Raw genomic sequence first — 24,381 nt, 5'->3', positions numbered from 1 at the left:
GTGCAGTGCTGGGCAGCGCTCGGCTGTGCTGGGCTATACTGGTGGCTGGACTGGGACAATTTCCTCCCAGCGTGGCCGATGCTGCATCCCAGGGACCAGTGCCCAGCATCCCCCTCCCTCCCAGCTCCCACTGCCACCGGCTGGGGCAGATCCTCTGTCCCCATCCACACTGGGTGGCAAAAGGAGGGTGCTGGGGCCGAAGTGGGTTCACACAGGCTGTGGGGGCAATCTGCTCGTTCCAGGTGGACTTTGTACCAGCATGTGTGTGTGTGTGTGTGTAATAATGTCACAGCTGTTAGTCCAGGAGGTGAAAGTCTCTCCGTGTCCTCATAACATTAATTGCTCTTCCTAGAAGGACCCTGGCAGTGGAGAGATGCAACATCCTGCTGGGCTTGCTCGGATCCCACCATCTTATATTGGATGTTGGGGAGAAATTCCTCCCTGGGAGGGTGGTGAGGCCTGACACAGGTTGCCCAGAGAAGCTGTGGCTGCCCCATCCCTTGGGAGTGTCCAAGGCCAGGTTGGACGGGGCTTGGAGCCACCTGGGCTAGTGGAGAGTGTCCCTGCCTACGGCAGGGGGTGGAACGAGATAAGCTTTAAGGTCCCTCCCAACCCAAACCACTCTGTGATTCCATAATTCCATGGTGCTCCATGGTGCCACCATGCTCAGCCGAATGTCCCCAGGCTGGTGGCATCGCTGCGTGCCTCTCCTTGCAGAGGGGGGGACCCCCAAACCCTGGCAGGACAGCGCAGGGGGCGGCCGCTGGTTCAGAGCCCCGTTACCGGGGGCTCCGGGGGAGCCGCGGGATCGCTCCCGCCGTGCCCTCCCGGGGGGGCGGGGAACAGGGCAGGGCCCCTCCCTCTATGAAACGCAGGCCCCGCGATTGGCGGGGGCGGGGCCGGGCTCCGCGGCCGGGCTATAAGAGCGGGGGGAACAATGCGCCCGCGGTCCCGGCTCGGGGGCTGGCGCCGGGGTGGGGGTTCCCCCTCATCCCTGGGGCTGCCCCTTTCCTGAGCGGGGCTGCCCCCCGTTTTTCTCTCTGTCTCCCCCTTCCCCATGCCGAGATGGAGTTTGACTCGTACCAGCATTACTTCTACGACCACGATGCCCAGGAGGATTTTCACCGCTCCACGGCTCCCAGCGAGGACATCTGGAAGAAGTTCGAGCTGGTCCCCACGCCCCCTCTGTCCCCGCTGGGTACCCCCGGGGAAAAGGGGTGCTGCTCGGGGGCGGAGGAGCGCTCGGGATGGCTCTCCCGGTACTGCCTCGCCGGGGAAGAGCCGGAGTATCTCATAGGGACCGGACAGATCTTCGGGAACCTGAGCGCTTTCATCCTCAAGGATTGCATGTGGAGCGGATTTTCAGCCCGGGAGAGACTGGAGAAGGCGATGACTGAGAAACTTTCCACGGGCACGCAGAGAGCCACCCCACTCAAACCCTCCTTCGCGCAGGATTTTGGGTTCAGCAGCTCCGTGAGCGAGTGCGTGGATCCCGCTGCCGTCTTCCTTTGCCCGCTGGCCGAGAGCAAGATCCCCGCATCCTCGGGATCCGAGGGCCAAAGCGACTCCGGTAAGGGATGGAGCTGCTCCGCCGCCGGGGTGCGGGCTGCCCCGGCCCAGCCACCCTCCAGCCTTGCTGGAGCCCGGCGTGGAGGACACGCGTGTCCACACATGTGCGTGCCGGGAGCCTCCCAGCCGGGCTGCGCCTTTGTTGAGGCTCCAAGCGAGCCCCGGTCCCGGCCCCACGAACAAAGCGGGCTCGGCTTCTCCCCTTCCCGCGGGGCTTCTGCTCGGGAAACCCCTGCCCTTCTCGGGACGGTGCGTGGGGCTCTGGTGGCCCGTCTCCCTCGTCCCGGGAGCCTCGTGGACAGGTTGAAGGGCAAGTTTGCAGCTCGCCGTGGGAAGTTTTGGTTTTTCGAGCGTCGCAGCGTGCCCTGCTGCCGGCTCGTAACTTCGGCTGATTCCTCCTGCGCTCCCACGGCCCACCCGGGACGGGCTTCCTTCGGGACAAAAGGCAAATTATCCCCTGGGGGCAGCAGGTTTGGGAGCAGCGGCGTGTCCCCCGAGGCGGTGGCTCCGTGGGACGGGCAGGAACAGCCGCATCAGCTTCCCAGCCCAGCCCCGGGGCACGTCTGCCTGTCCCGCGTGGGGGTGTTCACACGGGGGCTCGGCCTGGGAAGCGGATGCCTCCGAAACCCACCAGCCAAGGGCGACGTGGCTCCACCCTCCCCCCGCATCTCCCCCGTCTCGCACCAATTTTCAATCCTTATTTACAAACATCCCCCGGGGCTCTCCAACACCCCCCATCCCCAGTCCCGCAGCCCCGGCGGGGGCCGTGCGCTGTTTCCCTCGCTCCCACGGCAGCCGGGCTGACTCGGCAGCCGCGGTGCCGTGACCCCGTTAATAAATCTGCCGGTGGCCGCCACCTGCGCCGGTGAGTCACGGCGCGGGAAGGGCGCTTAATGCCATTAAGGAGCCCGGGCACTGTAAGCAGGTCGCGGGCGTTAAGAGGCTTAACCCAAATATGTGGGGCCGAGCGGGGGCCCGCGGGGGTCCCGGCGGGGTCCCGGTGCCGCGGGGGTCCCGGTGGGGTCCGGCCGCGCCACGTGGGCCCCGAACAAAAAGCAACAGATTGCAAACAATGAGAGCGGGCGCGGTGATGGACAGGAGCGGCGGCCAATGGGACGGCGGGACGGCCGGTCTGCCCCGCCGGGCAGCCAATGGGCGGCTCCGAGGGGCGGGGCCCCGGGGCCCGACTTTTATTAATGAGCGGGGGGGGCTCCGTGTGTGTCCACGTGGCTGAGAACGGGCGGGTTGTGACACCGATGAGCGCGGCCCTCGGCCTGTGTGTGGGCAGCGAGTGGCCCCCCCCCCCACCCCAGTGTCTCCAGTAGCAGGGTGGTTCGGGCTTGCTGGGCAGAGCCCCCGAAGCCTGGGGGGGCTGCGGTGTGGGCTGGGGGCCACAAGCAGGAATGTGTCCTGGAGGACCAGGCCTCTGCCCACAATGCTAGTGGGGATTTGGGGATTTGGGGGACCTTTAGTGAGTGGCTGTATTTTCCCCTGAAGCTTAGGAAAAAAGTTGGAGGTGCATCTCTAAAACAAGGGTGGTCACAAGTCATGGTCATCTCACTGACTGGTCATCTCACTGTCCCCAGGGCCAGCTTCCTGCCACTGGGCTTTGCTGGCATAGGACAAACTGCACTGACAACAGGCAGGGTGCTTTGGGGTCAGTTATGCTTTATTTAGGTCTTTCTGTTCCCGGGCTTGGGATGCCTTCGAGGTTCAGGGTCTGTTGGAGGGACCCTTTCACCTCTCCCTCCCCCCCTGCACAGTGGGGGATTGTCCCCTCTGTCCCCGGGAAGCCGGGGTTGAATGGGCTTTATCACTTGTGAAAAGTAACAAGTCACCGAGGTGAGAAGCTGCAGCCGAGGGGAACAAAGGGCAGCTCTGCCCCCACATCCCTCATTTACAATTCCAATGGGCCATGAAAGCACCCGACCGGGATGAACTTTGGAGCTAGGCTGTCCCAGCATCTTGCTCCTCCAGTCCCTCCCAAGCAGGAGGGCTCAAGTGTTTCTTGCCTGATGATCCTTTACATGAACACATGTTGCTCCTGGTGCTGAAGTGAGGCAGAAATAAAGCCCCGTCCCATTTTGGGGGACCAGGCGCATGAATGTGGAAGGAATTCTACTCCTCTCCACACAATTGTATTGGAAGAGCACTTAAATCACATAGTCCCTTCAGGAGGTCGCAGAGTGGCTTTGCAGTGCATGAGCAAACTTCAGTGGGACAGCAGCAGGGAGGTTGTCCGGGGGGGCTCTGGGGACTCCCCCAAAGGGGCGACTGGTGGTTCCCAGCTGATGGGGATTTGTTCTTTCTTTGCCACGTCTGTTTTGAGCAGAAGGAGAAGAGATCGATGTGGTGACGGTGGACAAGAGACAATCTCTCAGCCTGAGGAAGCCGGTGACCATCACCCTGCGTGCAGACCCCCTGGACCCCTGCATGAAACGCTTCCACATCTCCGTCCACCAGCAGCAGCACAACTACGCCGCCCGCTCGCCACCAGACTCCTGTCCCCCGCTGGAGTCACCCCAGCAGGACCAGGACCGAGACGAGGACGAGCCACCAAGTGCCGCAGAGCCAGTCCCTGCCATCACACCTCCTGAGCCCGGCTTGCCCAAGCTCAGCAGCAACCCCGGCTCCGACAGCGAGGACGTGGCCAAGAGGAAAAACCACAACTACCTGGAGCGCAAGCGGCGCAACGACCTGCGCTCGCGGTTCCTGGCCCTGCGGGACCAGGTGCCCGGGCTCGCCAGCTGCCCCAAGACGCCCAAGGTGGTGATCCTGAGCAAATCCTCCGAGTACCTGCAGTCGCTCATCAGCGCCGAGAGGCGGATGGCAGCCGAGAAGCGGCAGCTGCAGCAGCGCCAGACCCAGCTGCTCAAACGGATTGCTCACCTCAAGGGGCACTAGCACCCAGGGTACCCCCCGCCCCGGTCCCCACAACCCCCCTGGCTCCCTCTCAATTTGCACATTTTTTATTTTTTTTTTTTTTAGTTTTTGGTTGTCTGTTGGACTGTTGGCCCCGGGGGGCTGGAGCACATGGCGGTTGCTGCATGTGGGGTGGCCGTGGTGCTGCTCCTGGATGAGAGAATGGGGCCACGGTGGAGACCCCCCCCATGGCATCACCTGCCTGGGGCTGGTTTCTTGGCACCAAGTGTTGCAAGATTTCCCCTGTCCCTGCTGTGAAGCTTTGTCGAGTGATTACTTCAATTCAAGAACTCAACTCTACTCCCCCTCCCCAGCAGCCCCTGCACCCCTCTCTGCTGTTTTCCACCAACAGCATCACTGGGAGCTGCCCCTGGGCATCCATCTCACCCTAAAAATCCCAAGCAACCACGGTCTGCCTTGGCTGGTGGAAGCAGGCAGACACAGAGCCCAGCACAGGCCTCGTCTCTGGATGGATCCCACGGAGATGGTGAGGGCAGGATGTGTCTCTCACCAGGGTGAGCAGTACCCTGTGGGTGATCCCCTTGTTCGGCTGGACCGTACCTCACTTCCTTCTCACTTCCTTATCACTTCACGCAGTAGCTCATCTTGGATTTTATGTTCTAGAAACTGCTGCTGTAACTGCGAGTCTTATACTGGAGGCTGTGTTTTTATACTGTATTTTTGTACCACTTTTTGAGAAGTATTGGTAAAAGAGTTTGCTTTTTTTATATATATATAAAAACTTTTTTTTTAAGGGGGGGGTTTCCTGCTGCAGGGGAGGGCTCAGTCCTGCTGCACTTTAGGGAGATCAGGAAGGGGCTGGCTCCTGCTGGACCCTCGAGCTGAGTCCTCACAGAGGCCATTTACCCCCTTGCAGCTCTCCAAACCACCCATTTGCAATAACAGGGGATTTTATCCCTTTCCTCTCCTTGTGAGTACCCTTGTGACCCCTTTTCCCACCCTTGTGAGTACCCTCTCACCAGCAGCCACTTAAAATCCTCAGCGAAGCTTTGGGCTTTGCAGGGGGCAGGTTGTGCATGTGTGTGGGGCTGCTCTGCCTTCGAGGCTTCCCCCTGCCTGTGCCCTCCTGCTGCCCAACCTGCAGTGGGGTACGTGGGTGGCAGAGTCCCCTGTCCCCTCCCAGGGGTGCTGGCAGGGGTGGTCCTGCAGGACAGCACCCTCGGGCCCCCACTGACCTGCTGAGAACTGTTAGAGTTAACACTGTGGTCGGATTTAGCACTTTCTTCATTACCTCACACTTCATAAATAAATAAGTTTGCAACAGCCTGGGTTGGCTTTTTCCATGCAGTCGGCTGTGGGTTTCCATGCATCACATCATGAGGCTCCTTGGGGGGGCTGACCTGGCCCCTGTGTTTTGGGGTATCCTGGACATTGAATGGGAGTTAATATATTTTGCACCAGGGCTCGACTGTGCCAAGACTGAGCTCTTTGTCCTGGTTTTCTCCCAGCAATTGAAGAAGTGTTCATGGTGGTGGGGCCAGGGAAATGAATCACCTGGATTATTTTTCCTCTTTTTAAGTGGTTTTATTGGCAAGGAGGGGCAGAGAGAGCCCACACTGGGCTCAGAGGAGGCTTTGGTGTAACTATAAACCCCCCTAATGGGGCTCGGGGCAGGCAGTGTGGGGTGATCACCGCCACGCAGGTCAGGGGCTGTGGCTGGCAGTAACCCTATAGGGAGGGGGGAATGCAATCCCCTCGCTTCCAGGGGCATTGGAGAACTCCCTATCCCAGATCTGCCAAGTGGATGAAATTATATATATGTGTGTTCTCCGTGCTGCCCCCAAACTCAATGCATTTGGGTTTCCTTTGTCCTGGCAGCAAAAGCCTTACTCTAAATGCAGGAGGGACATGGGATCCTGTTACTGCTGAGGAGTCAGGAGAGAGGAGCTGCTGCTGGAGACTCGATCACCCGGGGGAAACCAGCCTTAAACAGCAACGATTCCACCCAGAAGCCCTTAAACACCCACCCTTTGGTTCCAGCAACATTTCGCGCTCTGTGTGTTGCATCACACCGTGTCACAGCCGTTCAGAGCTGCATTAAAAGGTGCTCTCGTGACCCACAGCTTAACCAGGGAGCAGGGTGACCTAAATCTGACACCTCGCCCATGCGCAGGAAACAAAGCCCAGATGTACCAGCCCCTCAAACGGTTATTTTTGTTGTGTGTACACTCACACTTGCAGCCTGGCTGTCTTTTTTCAGCTCAAGGTGACCCTCCCGAGAAGCTTTTTAGTGAGTTGGGCTTTTTGATTTCGTGCTCAAGGCACATCAGAGGTTTGAAACATTAATTATCTTTCTTGGAAGTGATGAGCAAATCCACGGTCTGAGCTGAGACTGTTACCAGTGGGAGATGTAGTTGGTCGGGGGTGAAATAAGGAACAGCTCCAGTTTTGCATGTACCTTTGAGTTCTCCTGCTTAAAGCTGCATACACAAGTACACATCTACCTGAAACTTCCCTGGTTACTGGTGCATGTGTCTCCTCTCGTATCACCAGTCAGGATGAGGAAAGGAGACTGACAGTGCTGTGAAGTGAATAAAATAAACACACAGGGCTTTCCCCCTTGCTTGTTCAGCACTGCAGTTTGTGAGTGTCAGCTGTAATCACCACAGTTCGGCATTTCCGGGCCTGAATTAGTGATTTTTTTATCACACACTGCCCTGCTCACACCCTGCTCCTTGCTGTACCCCCCAAACCACCTCTGCTCGCCCATCACATCAGCACGGGCCCGGGGGTGTCGTGGGCACGATGCCGCCTTCACGCCTGGGCTGGCAAATTTTTAGGACAGTTTCCCGAGGCGGCGATAATCCCTTCCTTGCCGAGGGGGGCCGGCTGCCCGCACCCCCCTCCCTCCCCGGCCCGCAGCCTCCCTCCCGCTGTTGCCATGGCGAAGGATGTGTGTTGCCGGGGAAAGCGGCACCGAGGAGGTGCCATGGCAACCGCCTCCCCATTTCCCTGCCCTCTGTTGCCACGGAGACAGCCGCCCGCTCCCCATCCCCTCCAGTTGCTGTGGCGATGGGGAGGACGAGCCTCCGCGGAGCCTGCGGTTGCCATGGCAATGTGCTCTTCTCCCTCGCCATGGCAACAGCCCCGCATCATCCTACTCTGCCCCGTTGCTATGGCAACAGCCCCCGCTCCTCATCCTCCCGCACCGTTGCCGCGGCAACAGCAGCCCTTCCACCCCGTTATACTCCCTGTAAAAAAAAGGGACCGCGGGGCTGAGCCCCACGCGTGGACACGGGTGTGAGGGGCCCAGAGGGATTTTGGGGGGGGGAAGAGGGGAGCAAAGGCCCCCAAAAGGAGGCAGGGGCGTGGGGATGGGTTTGGCGACCCGGAATGCGGGAAGGGGAACCGGGCTGGCTCTGGGGACCCGGGACTCGGGGAAGGAGGGACCCAGGGGTACGGGGAGAGACCGGGGGACACGGGGAAGGACCGGGCTGGGTCTGAGGACCCGGGGCGAGACCGGGGGACACGGGGAAGGACCGGGCTGGCACTGGGGAGCCGGGACACGTGGAGGGCCCGGGGTCACGGGGCGGGGGGCTCGGGACACGTGGAGGGCCCCGGGGGCCCCGGGAGGGACCGCGCTGGGCTCCGGAACGCCGGCGGGCAGGGGCACACGGTGCTCGGGGCCCGGCCCGGGCCCTCCCCGCGGGCGGCCCCGGCCCCGGCCCGCCCCCGTCCCGCCCGCCCGTGGCCGGCCGGGCCATGGCGGCGGCGGCCGCGCTGTGCCTGGGCCGGGCCCCGCGGCCGCCGCGGCCGCTCGTGGTGATCCTGGGAGCCACCGGCACCGGGAAGTCGGCGCTGGCGCTGCAGCTCGGGCTGCGCCTCGGCGGGGAGATCGTCAGCGCCGACTCCATGCAGGTACGGCCGGGAGCGGGCACCGGGCACCGGGCCGGGCCCGCGGCGCTGGGAGGCGGCCTGGGCTGCACCGGGGAGGGCCCGGGCTGGGCCTGGAGGGGCGGCAGGGCCCGGGCGGGGCTCGGAGGGGCTCAGCCCCGGGGGCTGCGGGCTGGTGCCCCCCCGGGAGCCCCCGGGCCCTGTGTCGGGGTGCCTGCCGGGGAGAGCACGGGGAGCGGATCCTGCTCGCTGGGAGCGCTCCCGGTGCCCCGTCCCGGTGCCCCTGTCCCAGCCCCAGTGACCCTGTCCCGGTGCCCCTGCCCTGGTGACCCTCTCCAGGTCCCGGTGACCCTGTTCTGATGACCCTGTTCTGGTGACCCTGTCCAGGCCACAGTGCCCCTGTCCGGACATGGTGCCCGTGTCCTGTCCCAGCCCTGGTAGCCTTGTCCCGGTGCTCCTGTCCCAGCCCCAGTGTCCTGGTGTCCCTGTCCTGATGCCCCTCTCCCAGTCCCACTGTCCCAGTCCCAGTGCCCCTGTCCTGATGTCCCTGTCCCAGCCCTGGTGCCCCTGTCCCGGTGGGTAGTTGTTTGTTCTGTGTGAGCAGTGTCACCATCTCCTCTCCTGCAGCCAGCGGACGGTGCCCTGTGGGTTTGTGGGCTCTGAACATGGCAGCACAACCAAAACTGCAGGGCTGGGAGTATACAGCCCCCCCATCCCAAATAAAATCCTTTTGAAAGGAAACCAAAACAAAGCTGTTTTAATTTTAGCCCACCCAAAGCTATGTGGAGGTGTAAGGGGTTAACTGAGGGAGGCAGCAGCTGGAGTTACTTAGTAATGAGTGACACCCAGGGTGATATCCTCCTCACTAGCAAAGAGACACCAAGAGATATGGGAAAGGGTATTAAAAATTATATTTGCTACTTGCCAGTGACAAGTGGTGTTGTCTCTTATTGCAAACAGCAGCATGGAATAAATATATCAGTTGTTTACTTGGGTTCAGTCAACGCTGAGGAGCCATACCTCATTTTTTGGTCCTAATGGTGTTCAGCTGCAGGATCTTTGTCACAATGTACATTTCGGCCACCACAAGAATAACAATTTTGTTATTGTTTAACAAAATGTTTTCCTAATCCACACTTTCATGGTCTTCTTCCTGTAGTGCCTGAACTTTCCACCAAGTTTAACGTTTAATGTATTTATTACGCTTTCTAAAAAGGTGTTTTCTGCCAACACCACCCTTTGTGCTGCTCAGGGACTGCTGTGCTGTGCCCCCAGCCTGCTGTGCTGTGCCCACCTCCTGGTTTCCTGCCCCAGCCTGCCACTGCTGGTCACTGTTTGTGTCCTAGAGAGCTAAACTTAAAAACTCCCTCTCCTGATTTTGGAGCAAGCAATCAGAAAGTAATTTCATGGAATGTTTTCCTTAAACTCTTGGGGAAGAAGCGTTTGAGGTCTGAGCTGAAGTGACAAAATCCCGCAGGGGCAAAACATTCGTGCAAAGCCCGAGGAAGCTTTGTCCAGCTTTAATAGCAGGGAAGTGGCTGTTGGCTTGAATGATCCTGTGAACACAAGGCTGCTGCTGCTGCACCCCAAGCTCTGCAGACGTGGTTGGGGCTGCCTGGCACGCTGCGAATTCCCGCCGCACGCTGGTGGATGTTTTGGAGCGTGTATTTTGTGCTCTGGTTGTTTCAGGTCCCACTGTGGGAATGCGGGCGCTGGGAGGACTCTGCTGCAGGCGCCCAATGGCATCCGGGCTCCAGTGGCTCTTGTCCTCCTTTCCTTTTAATCTCATTCTAGCGTGACTGTGGAGCCAGAGCCGAGCAGCTCCGCTGTTTTATCCTGTAATGCACCGTGCTGCCGGCGCGGCCCCGAGGGGCGGCGAGGAGGGGGAGCCCGGCAGCCCCAAGGCCCGGCCCCGAGGGGCTGCGCCTCCCCCACCACGCTCCACTGACCCCCCGTGCCCCCCCAGCCGGGGCTGCTTTCTTGCTGGCTTTGTTCCCGTGGAATATTGTCTCCCCCCGTGGCGTATCCCTCCCTCTGCCACGCAGAGCTGGCTCTGGTGTCCCTGTGGAAGAGTTGCCGGGTTTTAAAAACCCCATTGCTCATTCTGGACTGACAGCTGCCAGCGACCGTGTCGCCCTCAGCCCCCGCTGTCCATTCATCCCTGGGCTCCGTGGAGCTCTGACAAATGCTGGCAGTGTTTTGGGCAGCTGCTGGAGCTGGAGCCAGGCTCGGGAAGGGGCCAGGGAGCCCCAAGCCCACCTGTTCCACACACAGGCACCACTCCATCTATCTCCAGGGTGTTTTCGTCATGGCTGTGAGTTGCTGTGGTCAAATTACAGACTTAGCTGCTGCCTGCTTGCAGCTCAGGAGCTCTGGTTAATCTGCTGGCCTCTTAATCTTTCTTTTTGTCCTTTCTGTTGCTGTTTGTCATCCCACTGAGTTTTGTTGATGAGTAAGTAATTCCTTGGAAAGCCAGGCAGGGTGAAGCCAGTCCTATTTCTTCATTCCTGGCAGAGTAATGAACATGCAGCAATCCCAATTGCTTACAATCCCACTGTCCCTTCTGGATTTCACCCTTGGAAGTGGTGATGCAGTCCTTCTCCAGAGATTGCTCTAGTACACTGGGTACATTTATTAGTTAGTGTTTCAAGTCATGACGTTTTAAGAGCCTTTGCTGACATCACTCTCCTGGCAGGGGTCAGAGTGGGGAGTGAATTGTGTTCTCCTTGCACCTTTGCTTGGTTTGGGTCCTCCATGCCCGTCTCCAGCTGGGAGATCCCTTGGTCCCCGTGAAATGTTGATGCTTTTCCTGGCTGTAGGTGGTTTGAGTGTGTCTGGGGCCAGTCATATCACCTTGTATTCTGTGGTATAGAAGTACCAGGGGGTACCTTTCCCCCGCGAGCGCCGATGGTGACAGAGGGGCAGAGTTTGGGATTGTAGGTGAAACTGGTGGCAGAGCCAGGCTTTGGGAGAACCTGCCCTTCCCGGGCTGCGGATCCTCGAGGCACCACGTCCTGGGGATCTCTGGTGTTTGTGTCTCCTGCCTCAGTGTCCCCATCCTTTCCAAGGGGACGGCGCTGCCCTTCCAGCCCGGAGCCGCGGGGCCGCCTGTGCGGGGGCTCAGCGCAGAGGTGGGAGGACGCCGTCAAGGCTAAGCATCTTTAGTCCTGGCTTGTGTTCCGTGTCTCGGAGGCCGGCTGCTCCAGGCTGCTGCTAATCTGTTTTGGGGCCTTAGAAAGCAACAAAGGCTTATCTGAGCCACTGGCTGAAAATAGAAATGAGTGTCAGGAGGACGTCTCGGTGCGAGGCCCTGCCGACAGCCAGCTGGTGGAAACCTTCTCTGGGCTTTGCTGGGTGTGTGTAAAAGGCTGCCTTTGTTTCCTCCCAGCCCACACACTGACACCGCATTCCTCCTCTGGTTGCCAGATACTCCAGGAGCCTCTCGGGTGTTTAATCTCCAGGAGAACCTGGGGATTGCAGCCTGAACTGTGTATCCTGGATCTGCCCGTGCAGGGCACTGGGAGCTCCTGCCTGACTCCGAGCCTCCCATCAGCCCGCTGTATTCACTGTGATTGCAGGCAGACAGTGGGAATTGGAGGAGCTGAAGGGCTGGAAATGGGGAGAGCAGGCACTGAGCCAAAGCTCACCGAATTCAAAGGCTTTTGGTGCCGACTGGAGCCCTGTGTTGAATGGAGCTGCTGAGCCCAGGGATCAATAGGCTGCCTGCAGCCACGGGGCATGTTGGCAGAGCTGCCTGTGGGCCTCTCCTGCCTGCTCACCATCCCCTGAGGCAGCTGGGTTTCTGCAGGGCAGAAGGGAAGAGCATTTGGTTGCCCTCCCTCTGCCCTGCCCCGGGGAGAGCCTTTCGGGACGGGAGCAGGAGCCGGCCCTCGCCCTCCCAGCAGCAAGTGCCAGAGTTAGGCAAGACAGGAGTGGTGCCGGTTCAGCCACCCCAGTAGCTCACATGACTGCTCCAGGCAGGGATTGGGCTTCCCTGCTCCACTAACCTTGGATTGTCCCTGGCTGCCACTCCATGCCTGGTGCCCATGGGTCACCTCTGTGTCACCTTGTCCTGTCTGGGACCAGGGGAGCAGTGGGTGGAGGTCATGCTGCAGCCGGAGGCTTGGCAGCTTCTCAGAGGGTATTAAGGGGAAATTTATTTCTTAAAGTCTGGCTCTCTGGCTGGGGTGGTTTCTGGTTGATGGAGGAGGAAATGAGTACAGCTATTTCCAGTCCTTTTTCCCATTATCAGAGTTTATCCCAAGCTGAGAGACTTCTCTAAGCAGGAAGGTGCTGAGAACAAAACAAGTACCTCCTTTATCGTGCAGAGCTGGGCTGGGCTGAGAGGCTTTGTGTGCCCCACTGCCAGCACCCTTGGGATGCAAGTTCCCACTCTGATCCCTGTTTATCTGCAGCTCTGCAGAACCTTGCAGCACCCAGGTGTGCTCGGGACAGTGCCGGGGCACAGGACACCCCGTGCTGAGGAGGGCTGTGTTTGCATGCCATGGGAAGCAGGGTGAGGGGCCATCCTCCCTTCTCCTGGGTGGAATCTGCTCTCATCAGGAAGGGCTCTGCTGAGCTGTGGGGATGGGACTCCAGCCCGAGGCATCTCCAGTCCCTGCACCGCCTGGATCTGTGGGCTGGGCTGTGGCTGGTGCTTTATGCAGCCTGGAGGGTGGATTTGGTGCATCTGCTGGGATCCAGGTTGTCTTGGCTCTTTGCCAGGAATGTTCCTGAGGGGTTGGTTTGGGTGGCTTTTCTCCCTGTGCTGCTCTCACTGTCTCAGCAGTGCTCTCCCAGGTTATGTATCCCAAACTTGAGACTGAAGACACGTCAAATGCTGCTGGCTGTGTTCACCAGTGTCTCCTGGCACCTTGGCCAGGACAGTGCCACTTTTTCCTGGGGTCACTGACCTGCACTGATGTGTAGCTTGCTCTGTATCCAAGTGTCTCAAGGGAGAACAGGCAGCATGTCAGGCTTTTAAGGTGTGCCTGAGCTCAGACTGTTTGTGTGTGTTTAGGAGGCTCCATGGAGTTCCATGTTGCATCCAGAGAGATCTTTGTGTGTTACAGGAAGCAGTGATCCTTGTCCTCACATGAGACTCCGTGCTGTGCTGGAAATGGGTGTCTGGAGAGAGGTACATCTGAGCTTTTAGCTGCAAACAGCAGCAGATGAGGAGGTGGCAGCTTGGAGGTAGCTGCCCTTGTTTCAGAGCTCTGTGCTGGGCTGGTGGCATTGACTGGGCTCTGACCCTGCTCTCTGATTGTTCAATCAGCCTTTCCATCCCTAATTGCAGGGTTATATCAAACCAGGAAAGCAGTCACATGTGGTTGGACTCAACGGTTCATCTCCCATGGGCAGGAACAAACACCAGAGAGATGCAGTTTGGCCCTGGCAAGAGCAGGAGTTGGCAAGATTCCTGCTGCCCTGCCTGAATAGGGCACGTGCCCCTGCCTGTGCTGCCTGCTCCAGAGACCAGCAAGGGGCTTTGAGGGGTGACTGGGACAGGCAGGGGCTGTAGAGGGGGGAAGGAGCAGTGGTTGGTGCAGGTTTCATGGGACACAGAGGTGAAGGACGGGCTCTTCTCTTCCCCAGGTGTACAAGGGCTTGGACATCATCACCAACAAGGTTTCTCCTCAGGAGCAGCGTCTGTGCAGGCACCACATGATCAGCTTTGTGGATCCCCTTGTCTCCAACTACACGGTGGTGGATTTCAGGGACAAAGCCATGGCTCTGATATCCTTTCACACTGCAGCCTGCCTGGCCAAGCAGATATGGGCTTCCCACCTCTATGGCCAGACCTGCCACAGAGATCAGTGTTTGGGCTCTCATATCCCAACTAACTCTGTTTTTTCAGAGGATATTGCTGGTGGGGGGGGGTTGGGGCTTCTCTTACCCAGCTAATGCTCAGGGCAGCCCAGGGAAGATCTCTGCTGCTCTGCAACAGCTGAGCTGGGCATTGCCTTCCCTGGCAGTCCCTGGGTGTCTGAGTTTTTGGTGGTGGCTGGCAGAGGTAACAGAGAGATGAGGGACACCTTTAACCCTGTCCTGCAGCCTCACTGGCCCTGTGGGCCTGGGAGAGTGGGCCCCAAGGTGCTGCTTCCCTCAGCCCTCCCTCCCTGCCTTGCATCTGTGCTTAGCCTCCCTGACTATGGCACATTGAAGATATCTTTGCCCGAGACAAGATCCCTATTGTTGTGGGAGGAACCAACTACTACATCGAGTCCCTGCTCTGGAAGGTCCTTATCAACACCAAGGTACCGTGGGGGGCTGTGAATCCCTCTGGGAAGGGGTTAGAGACCCTGAGATTAGCTCAGTTGGTTAGAGCATGGTGCTAAACATGCCAAGACTGTGGGTTCACTTAAGAGTTGGACTTATTGATCCTCTTGGGTCCCTTCCAACTTAGAATACTCTGTTATTCTGCGAGCCCCATGTTCAAGGCAGTCTTGGTGCTGCCCCTGCTAGAGTGGGGCAAAGAGAACCCAAAGCTCCTTGTTCACCCCGTGGGCCCGGAAGATCTTTTTTACTTCCTCTGGCCTTGCACGGGGATGAGCGGTTTGATTCAGGGCTGCCTTTGTGCCCCACAGGAGAAGACCAGCAGTGCCCCTGGGCCGGTCAGCGACAGGAAGGTGGAGCTGGAGCAGCTGGACAGTGCTGAGCTGCACCGCCGCCTGAGCCGGGTGGACCCCGAGATGGCGGCCAAGCTGCACCCCCACGACAAGCGCAAAGTGGCCCGGTGAGCTTGGCATGCCCGGGGCAGGAGGTGCCAGGGCCCAGCACCCCTTCCCCAGGGAATCGTGTGCCTGGGAAGGCGGCTCTCCCACCCTGGGCTCTGCTCCTGGCCTCGCAGCAGGACCTTGGAGCACCGGGGTTGGGGAGCTCTCTGGGCTCTGAGACCTCTGGCCATGCAGCCCCCTGCCTGAGCTGCCTTTGGGGTCCAGGGCAGCGCCTCACCCCTGGGCTGTGCACACCGGGGCTGCTCCCACTGCCCTGCCCCAGCAGCAGGGTTTATCTGGAGCTATTTAAAGACAAGCTGCTGTGCTGGCTGAGTAACATAGCTGAGCTCTGTGGGAACAGCACGGCAGCAAGACCAGGCTTGCTGCTTTGGCGGGCCCATCCCAGCCGAGCCCTGGCCCGGGGGGGAGCAGAACACCACCCACCCCATTCGCACGGTGCAGGGGACAGAGGGTTGGGCACCCAGCACAGCTTCCTGCACCTCCCTGGCTGGGCTGGGCTGGGCTGAGCTAGTGGTAAAGCTCTGCAGCAGCATCGGCAGTGCTGACCCCTTCCCTGCAGCCCTGCCTGGCTGGAAAGGGCAGGGCTGGAGCCAGGTCCCTGTCCCCTGCAGGGCTTGTCCCAGTGCCAGGCAGGAGTGGGTGGCTGTGCTCTGGGCTCCTTGGGTGCCCCCAGGACCTGGGTGTGCACGGATGCCGGGCACGGGAGAGGGATGAAACCTGCCCTCCCCCCACATGAGAGGGTTGGATCCCAGCAAGTGTCTGCGGTTCCCTTTGCTGGAGCCCCCGGGGCTGCTGGGGAAATGGGAAAAGCTCATTCTCACCGAGCCTCTGAGCTCTGTCTGTCTCTGCTTACAGGAGCCTCCAAGTGTTTGAAGAGACAGGGATCCCCCACAGTGAAATCTTGCACCAGCAGCAGAAGGAGGAAGGTGGGGGGCCCTTAGGTGGGCCCCTGAAATACCCACATTCCTGCATCTTGTGGCTCCATGCAGACCAGGCAGGTGAGAGCGGGCTCCTGGCTGGCTAAGGTGGTGCAGGGTTGGGCTGACTCCCTGCTTCTGCCCCAGCCTCCTCCCTGGAGAAGGCAGCAATTCCTTTGGCACCAGTGGGTGTGACAGAAAGCTCATTCCCCTCACCTGCTGGGCCCTGCCTTGCTCGGGTGGGGCGGGAGGTTGGCAGTGCCGAATCACGTCCTGGCACACTGTCCAGCCCTGGGCCTCCCCAGGGCAGGGCTCCAGGGGCTGAGCGTGCCCTGCTGTCCTGCCCCCAGCTCTGGATGCCCGTCTGGAGAAGCGGGTGGATGACATGCTGGCTGCAGGGCTGCTGGAGGAGCTGCGGGACTTCCACCGCCGCTACAACCGCCAGAAGGTGGCCGAGAACCGGTGGGTGAGGAGGCAGCTCCTCTCTGCTCCCACTCCCCAGCTTCCTCTGGGAAGGGCTGGGACAAGGGGATGGCTGTGACTCTCGCCCCTTGTCTTGTTCTCCAGGCAGGATTACCAGCATGGCATCTTCCAGTCCATTGGCTTCAAGGAGTTCCACGAGTACCTCGTCAGTGAAGGGAATTGCTCACCTGAGACCAGTGCCCTGCTGCTGCAGAAAGGTGGGAGGAGCACCCTGTGTGCCCCACGTCCCTCAGCCCCACACAGCTCCAGGTGACACCACAAGATGGTCTGAACCAAGGTCAGACCTTGGGGCAGGTCTTGTTGGGGCTGAGCTGCACCTTTCTCTCTGCATTTCCCACTTCTGCCAGCTCAAGAGAGCAGGGACTCATTTTCCAGGGCTTGGAGAGCATCTCTGAGCATACCCAGAGCAACCCCTCCCTTCCCCCAGGCCTCGTTGCAGGATGTACAGGGCACAGCATGACGTGGGATCTGGGGCTGGTCTACTTGGGTGATGGGATCCCAGCTGGGCTGTGAATGCTGTGCAGAACAGGGGTAGAAAGGAGGACTGAAGCAGAACTCAGGGAGGGTTCAGTGTGGAGATGGAGACTGAAGAAACCACAAAAATGATAAAAGGCTTGAAAACAAGTCTGGTGCAGAAGGGACTTGTTTTGTCTGCTCAGGAGACAATTAGGAGGGATATGATAAGCCTGGTATGAAATATTGACTGGTGGTACAGTGGTAAATGATCCTCTGGGCCCACTGTGGGTGGGACAAGCAGTCCTGGGCTCCATTTGTGCAGAGAATCGTTCAGTTAGGCATTATGAGAGCAGTGCAGCCCTTGATTGTCCTACCTGCTAAAAGCTTCAGAATGGAGGGTTTGGGCTCTTTCCACCCACTGTTCATTCAGGGGTATTTGGGACATCTTATTCAGCCTTTCCATGCTGCCACTGCCCCTACACTATCTGTCAGGGCTTGACCTCTTTGCTGTGATGACCCTTCTCAGTGCTGGCTCAAGCCCCCCCAGACTGACAGTAGAAATAATTCTTGTGGTGCCACCCAGCACAAACATCTGTCTTGTGTGATTCCCCCCCTGGAGCCAACAGCCTCTTCTCACTGCTTTGAGCTCAGTTTGCAGCATTGCCCTGACCTTTGGGGTGGTTTTTTTCCTCTTCTTTAATCCCCCTGTTTCAAAGGGATCCAGGCCCTGAAGCAGGTGACCAAGAAATACGCCCGGAGGCAGAACAAATGGGTGCGGAACCGCTTCCTGAAACGTGAGTCCTCTGTTCCCATCCCTGTTCTTGCACCTCTCCTCATCCCTCCTCAGTGCATCCCCCACTCCAGCTGGAGAGGGGAGAGTGGTGCTTTGGGGCAGTCTGTGTCCATGTGTGCCCTGAGCACAGCCTCTCATCCCAGACACTCAGAAGCCACCTCCTCCTCACTCTACCCTGTACCCCATCCCCTCCCCACAGCAGTGCCATCAGGATGGATAAAATCCCAACAGGACACAGTAAGCCCTGTGCCAGGCTCTGGTGGATGATGATGATGGCCACAGCATCCCTGCAGATTATCCCACCAGCAGCTCCTGAGGGGCTCAGGGAGGGGGTCCCCACGCACCCACACATGCTCCTGGCTCTGCAGGGAGAAAAGCCCATTTGACAGCTGCCCTCCAGATTAGGAGCAGGAGCCCTGTGGCTGCTCTTAGCCTGGGCTGTGCTCTCTGTGGTGGCAGGGAGCCAGCAGGACTTCCCTGTCCCAGCCCCAGCCTTGGAGCAGGGCCAGCAGCAGCAGCTGGGAGCCGGGCACTTGTTGAAAGGTGCTCGGTAGGGGCAAAACAACAATAAAATAAACAATAATAATAATAATAATAATAAAGAAAAGGCAGGGAGAAACTCAAGTCAGAAGAAAGATGGACTTTGAACAGGGCTCAAGAGCTCTCCCGGAGCCATGTGCTGGGTGGGTGCAGCTCACCTTTCTGGTGGCAGGTGTGCTTCAGATGGGCCCTGTCGGGGCCTTGTTTGTGGGTACAGCAATAAAACCAACACCTGCTGGGGACTGGCAGGCGGCACCTTTTGATGGCTTTGTCTGGGCAGGGACAACCATGTGCCCGAGGGCAGGTGAGTTGTGGAGGGCAGGTGAGTTGTGGAGGGCAGGTGAGCCACAGAGAGCAGCCACGTTGCCCCAGGGAGCTGGCACTCTCTCAAAGCAGCTCTCTCACCCAGGCTGGGCTGCAGCAAGTGCCCCGTGCCCTGGCATCAGTCCCAGGGTGGCTGTGAACCTGTCCCTTGTCAGGTTGAGGCACTGGTAAAGTATCTCCTGCCATGACCTGGGAGCACCAGCCCCTGCACAATCAATTACGGCTCTGAGGCTCCACGTCTGCATCTTCTTGTAAGCTTGGTTTGATGGCTTTGTGCCTGGATCCAGCTTTTTCATCTTCCTCAGCCCCCTGTGGGCCATGGCTGGGGTGAGGTGATTGTTCTTGTGATGAGCTGTTGGCATGCTCAGGTTCTGCAGTGCTCTCCTGAAGGCAGCCAGCCGTGGAGAGGCTTCCTTGAGTTCCAGGGTGTTCCTGCTGCTTGCAGGGGCGGTGCCCCCGTAATTTTGGCTCTGGAAAACCTGGTGCTGTTTGCTTCTGAATGCTGAACAACAGCTAGATAGGAAAGAGCAGAGCAGATCTCTTCTTCTCCCCATGGGTGTGGGGTGGGATGCTGGGGGGTTCTGGTGGTGACCTGCCTTTCTGTGTCTCTGTAGGTCCTGGGCCCAACGTGCCACCAGTGTATGGCTTGGAGGTGTCTGATCTCCAGCGTTGGGAGGAGGATGTGCTGAAACCTGCTCTGGAGATTGTGGAGAGCTTCATCCAGGTACTGGATAACTGGAGTGAACACACGAGCAGTGGCAGTCTCAGCAGTCTCCAGGCCCCATGACTTGGCACACAGTCTCTCCCTTGAGCAGGGCTGGCTGCTTACATGTCCAGCCTTGGGCTTTCCTTGCAGTAGTAGAAGTTTGTTGTCTAAGCTGAAAATTTCTCCTAATGCCCAGTGTTCCACTTGATAAAACTGCAGTGTTTGTCCTGCCGACCTTAGTGTCTGGGTTTGGTGAGTCCACATCCCGAATTCATCTACCAAAGTGAACACAGAGGGGCAAATCCTCATGCCAGAAGCCAATTTGAGACATTATTTAATCTGCAGGGACGGGAGCCCCCGGCAGAGCCCCTGAAGATGGAGCACGATGTGACCGAGAACAAGCGGAGCCATCGCGTGTGTGAGCTCTGTGACAGACTCATCCTCGGGGACAGGGAGTGGGCAGGTAGGATTCCAGCAGGGGGACAGGAGGGGCCTGGGAGGGGACACAGCGAGTGTGGTTATGTGGAGGGAGGGATGGAGCAGCTTCCCTGGCTGTCTCTGTGTGGCAGGATGACCCTCGGCACATGATCTTGGGCTTTCAAGGATTGTTTACAGCCCGTGGATGAAAGCAGCCATTTGCAAGCCCAGAGGGGGTGCAGGAGCTGTGCCACAGCAACCATCTGTCGGGCTTCCCCCCTTCCCCGGGCTTCCCCCCTTCCCCAGCACCCAGTAAACACAGGGAGTGTCATGCCAGGGATCTGGATGTAGCATCTGACTGTGTTTAGTCAGGGCTGCTGGTCCTTTACAACACTTTGGATGCTTCCTCAAAAAGCACAGAACAAATCTGTTTCTTCTAAAATTCTGCTGTATAAATGAAAGTATCTTAATGTTTTAATAGCTCTCTTTTGCTCCAGTATATCCTATTTGTATGGGGTTCTTTTTTTTTTTTAAAAAAAGTATAGTAATAGAAAGGGATTTTCTATTTTCAATAGACTTACTTTAAAAGAGCTCAGCTGGAATCAGATTAAGTCAGTGAATTTATCTGTGCTGGGAGGCTCATGCTGAGAGCCAGAAACAAAAAGTAGTGGAGAAACTGGCTGCAGAAATGAAACTGGTAAATCTCCATGTGTTGCCCAAATGCAGGATGTGCAGGGTCGTGGTTTAACCCCAGCTGCATCCGAGCCTTGCACAGTGGCTGGTTTTGTCTGGGACAGCTGATCCCAACTGGCCCACTGCCCACCTGTGGGATGGGAGAGAGAACTGGAAGGGTAAAAGTGAGGAAAACTTGTGGGTTGAGTTAAACACGTTTTAATAGAGAAAGCAAAGCAAAACAAGGAATTAATTCCCTGCTTCCCGTGGTTGGGCAGGTGCTCAGCCATTCCCAGTAAAGCCAGGCTCCATCACATCTAATGGTGACTTGGGAAGACAAACTTCATCCCTCCCAGTATCCCCCCCTTCCTCTTTCAGTTTTATATACTGAGCATGAGCCTTATGGTCTGGGATATCCCTGGGGTCAGCTGGGATCAGCTGTCCCAGCTGTGTCCCCTCCAAACTCCTTGTGCACCCCCAGCCGTGGTGGCCTGAGGAGCAGAAAAGGCCTTGACGCCGTTCAAGAGCTGCTCAGCAACAACAAAACATCCCTGAATTATCCACCCTGCGTTCAGCACAAACCCAAACACAGCCCCAGACCGGCCACTGTGAAGGAAACCAACTCTGCCTCAGCCAAAACCAACACACGCAGACACAAGGTTGTTGATCTTCAGATTTGAAGGAGTCGCTTATTCCGACTGAGCTGGGGAAGTGCTGGAAGCAAAGATGGAAGCTCATTGTAATGAGATCAGTTTGTGAGTGCAGTTGTTATTTTAGCCAGTCTCAGCTTGGAGGTGCTTTGAAGGAGCTCTGCCTGCCCCAGAACTAGAGCACTCTCAGAGCTTTCAGGGTCCCTGTCACCCCTCCAGGTCCAGCAAGTTCTGTGACAGAGTGGGAGCTCCTCAAACACCACAGCTGCAGCTACACGTCCTTAGGGATGTCATCCCAGATTCCAATCGATCGTGGCAGCACCTCCCTCAACCAAGACCAGCTGCTGTTCTCTGCATCCAGCTGAACTGGGCTCAAATCCCCCAGATGGTGGGAGAAAAATGGCCCAAAACCTGGGTGTTACTTGTGCCTGCAAAATGGAAAAGGAAGGTGAAAACAGTGGTGGGAACTGAGTGGATCTGCAATCTGGTCTGTTTTCTTAAGTCAAGTTGCAGATAGTTCTGGGAACTGCTCCCAGTACCCTGCTGGCTCTGGAAGATTTTAAAATTTTATGTAATTATACAATTTGTGTGGACTTAAAGAGCTCGACTCCCCAGATAGCAGCAGCAATCAGCCCTTCTTCAGCCACTGCAGCTTTGGTGTTGCTTGTGACAAATTGCAAGAGGTGAGACTTTACTTCAAGCTGAGGGTGACCCTCCAGCATTGTGATAAAGCAGCAGCTTTGCATGTAATTTCATCCTTTGGCAGAAAAAGGATGACTGGAAAACACCTGAGGGCCTTAATTCAGCGAGCAAATACCCTTGTTTAATTAAGGCCCTGCTTGAAAAGTTTGTGCTTTAATTGCTGCTCTGATCTCTTTGGAAACACAGAACCGCCCCGCTAAGGTGGTCAGACAAAGCACCTTCCCTGAGTTAAAAACACTGATAGAGGAGGTTTTGCTGTCCTTGAGGATGTGATTTCACACAGAAATGCAGCTCCTGCTGCCCTGCTGTGTCCATACAAGCTGAATCCCTGGGGTTGCCCCTGTGTTTCCCTGTCTCCTGCTGCAGTGCACTCCTGGCTGGGGCATTGCCCTGGGGTTATGCAGAAGTGTAGTTGTGCTCCAGGCTCCATCCCTGACTGCTCTGTAGATGCACAGGATATTCCCAGTGCTGTGGTGCAGGCATCCAGCCCTACAAATGATCCTGGCAGAGCTCCACGGGGAGCTGAGAGTTGCACAACCTCACCTGCAACCTGCAAAGTGCCGCCTCTTTGGAAACACTTTCCCTTCTCCCGCCCTCTTGGGAGAGGCTGGGAGCAGACTTGCTGGGAGAACTGAGTCATGACATGGACTCTTCTGCATGTACAGAACCAAGATTATTCCTTCTTCCAGTCCTCCCTGTGTTCAGGAGGAGGTTTGGGAGCATTGTCCCCCTCTGAGCCCTGATAGTTTGGCCTAGAAGTGTCCAGAGGAACAGCCAGGGCAGGGCTTGGGAGTTCACTTTTCTGCAGGAGTGAGTTGTGCGGGAGGGTGGGAATGGAGGATCGAGTGTTTCCTCCTCCAAATTCCACAGATTAAACTGCCCTGTTTGCCTCCAGCTCACACAAGATCCAAATCCCACCTGCACCACCTGAAGAAGAGGAGGAAGCTGGAGGCAGCCGGCCGTGCCACAGGGACTGCCGGGGACAGTGGGGACACAGAGACCTCGGATGAGGATGGCAGCCTGCCTGTGCCATAGGCCTGGAAACCAGCTGGCAAAGAGGATCAGCCGTGCATCCACCTGCATGGCGAGGAAGCACCTTAGTCCTGGGCAGCCTTGAACCAACAAGCTGAGTCATTTTTTTGGGGATGAGGCAGGTTTGTGATGGCAAAGGCCGTCGGCTGCATTGGATCCTCTTCACGTGGCCTCATCCCGCCGTGTTCCCAAGCTTCCCCAGCCCTGCCTGGAAAGGGCTGGGCCCTGGGGCAAGGCTGCTGGGAGCGTCCTCCCATGCAAAGTGTGAATTCCTGCCAGAGAGGCAGCGTTATCCTTGGAATGGTTGAGCTGATGCTGCTGGCATGCGGACGTGTGGATCCCAGAGACAAAAATACCCCCACTCCTCCAGCTTGGCCAGGAGTGCAGCTCCAGAGCTGAGGGAGCTCTTGCTGCCTTTATTGTGGAGAGGATATTTTTTTTTTGTTCTTTTGTATGGAAATAAAGTTGCAGGATTATTGTGGGTTCACCTCCCTGTTAACAGGTGCGGTTTCCTTGCTCTCTGATTCCACCTGGCCCAGGTTCTCCGCTCTGGGCACAGGGCAGGAGGTCCAGGTCTGGTTCCTTCTTCCAGTAACCTTTTCCACAGCTTCTGAGGGAGCTGAGCAGATGTTCCCAGCATAGTGGGGGAAGGCTGATCCCTGAGCACACAGCAGGTGCAGAAGGAGCTGGCACCTGTTAAACAGGAACTTGGAAATGATCTCATCGAGTTTGCAACAGATGAGTCTGTCCTAGTTAAGGCTGAATTCCCGGGGGTTTACACTGTGGTTTGGCAGTGGGAACCAGCCCTGCATTTGAATCTGAGCTGCTGAGCAGCAAATTCCTGGTGTTCCAGGCAGTTGGTGTCCCAGCATTGTTCCTGGAGGACGCGAGTGCCGTCTGTGCCGCCGCGCTCCCCGGCATGCTGCTCTGGTGAAACCGGGACAGCCTTTTCCAGGGCATTTGGGATTCTCCTGGCAAATGAAATCGGGACAGTTCCTCCTGGGAGGATTTTGGGTTGGTAGAGCGCAAGTTTTTCCTTCAGCTGCTTGTGCCATGTGGCAAGAGCCACCTCCCAGGGCTCATCCTGCGAGGGGAAGGGCTGCGTGGGTGGATCTGCCGGCGCAGGCTCTGGAGATTCCTGCTTTGGTGGGGATTAGATTAAACCTCCTTTTTGTGTTCCTCAGCACTGAGTTATTTCTGTCACGCTCTGGGGGGTGTGATGGAGTGTGGGGTGGCTTGGGAGCTTGTACCAAAGGGAATATGTGGGGAAGAGCTGGGAATTTGGCATTGGGCAGAGCTGGGCATCAGGTTTGGAATGCTGGGCACTGCATTTGTGTTGCTGGGTCTGTGCAGCGCCAGCTGAGCCTCTTCTCCAGCCCAGACTTGTTTGCCATCCGTGCTGACTCAACCCATGGATATGGGCTCAGCCCAGGGCTGGAGCACAAGGCCATGAGGTCGTGACATGGAATCGTGTTCTCCCAGCCTGGATGGACGGGATGTGAGCCCCACTCACCGCCCGTGTGCTGAGCATGGTTTTTGACAGACAGCACAGAGATGTTGAGTCATCTCCCCAGGCCAGGCCAGGATCAATGGGGCCACACTGGGA

General features: G+C 57.8%; 2 protein-coding genes across 3 annotated transcripts; both read left to right on the top strand.

Annotated features, from left to right (window-relative positions):
* The first annotated feature begins 956 nt into the window (after window positions 1–956).
* On the top strand, window positions 957–5,777 carry MYCL (MYCL proto-oncogene, bHLH transcription factor). The gene is made up of 2 exons (XM_051807263.1): window positions 957–1,570; window positions 3,902–5,777. Exons 1-2 carry the CDS (start codon window positions 1,066–1,068, stop codon window positions 4,471–4,473), a joined length of 1,077 nt encoding a protein of 358 aa, XP_051663223.1. The 5' UTR covers window positions 957–1,065; the 3' UTR covers window positions 4,474–5,777.
* Window positions 5,778–8,195: 2,418 nt separating this feature from the next.
* Window positions 8,196–23,262, top strand: TRIT1 (tRNA isopentenyltransferase 1). 2 transcript variants are annotated; one of them, XM_051807061.1, is made up of 11 exons: window positions 8,196–8,370; window positions 13,942–14,084; window positions 14,507–14,603; window positions 14,934–15,082; window positions 15,939–16,081; window positions 16,351–16,462; window positions 16,568–16,680; window positions 17,656–17,733; window positions 19,211–19,320; window positions 19,648–19,765; window positions 22,639–23,262. In XM_051807061.1, exons 1-11 carry the CDS (start codon window positions 8,215–8,217, stop codon window positions 22,776–22,778), a joined length of 1,359 nt encoding a protein of 452 aa, XP_051663021.1. In that variant the 5' UTR covers window positions 8,196–8,214; the 3' UTR covers window positions 22,779–23,262. The 2 variants fall into 2 exon arrangements, with proteins under 2 accessions (XP_051663021.1, XP_051663022.1); XM_051807062.1 differs by lacking the exon at window positions 17,656–17,733.
* Window positions 23,263–24,381: the final 1,119 nt, after the last annotated feature.

The sequence above is a fragment of the Manacus candei genome, unplaced genomic scaffold, assembly GCF_025592945.1.
Source record: "Manacus candei isolate 608988 ecotype Guabito, Panama unplaced genomic scaffold, ASM2559294v1 h1tg000070l, whole genome shotgun sequence".
In the NCBI taxonomy this organism is placed as follows: Eukaryota; Metazoa; Chordata; class Aves; order Passeriformes; family Pipridae; genus Manacus; species Manacus candei.
This window is presented reverse-complemented; position numbering and strand designations above follow the sequence as displayed.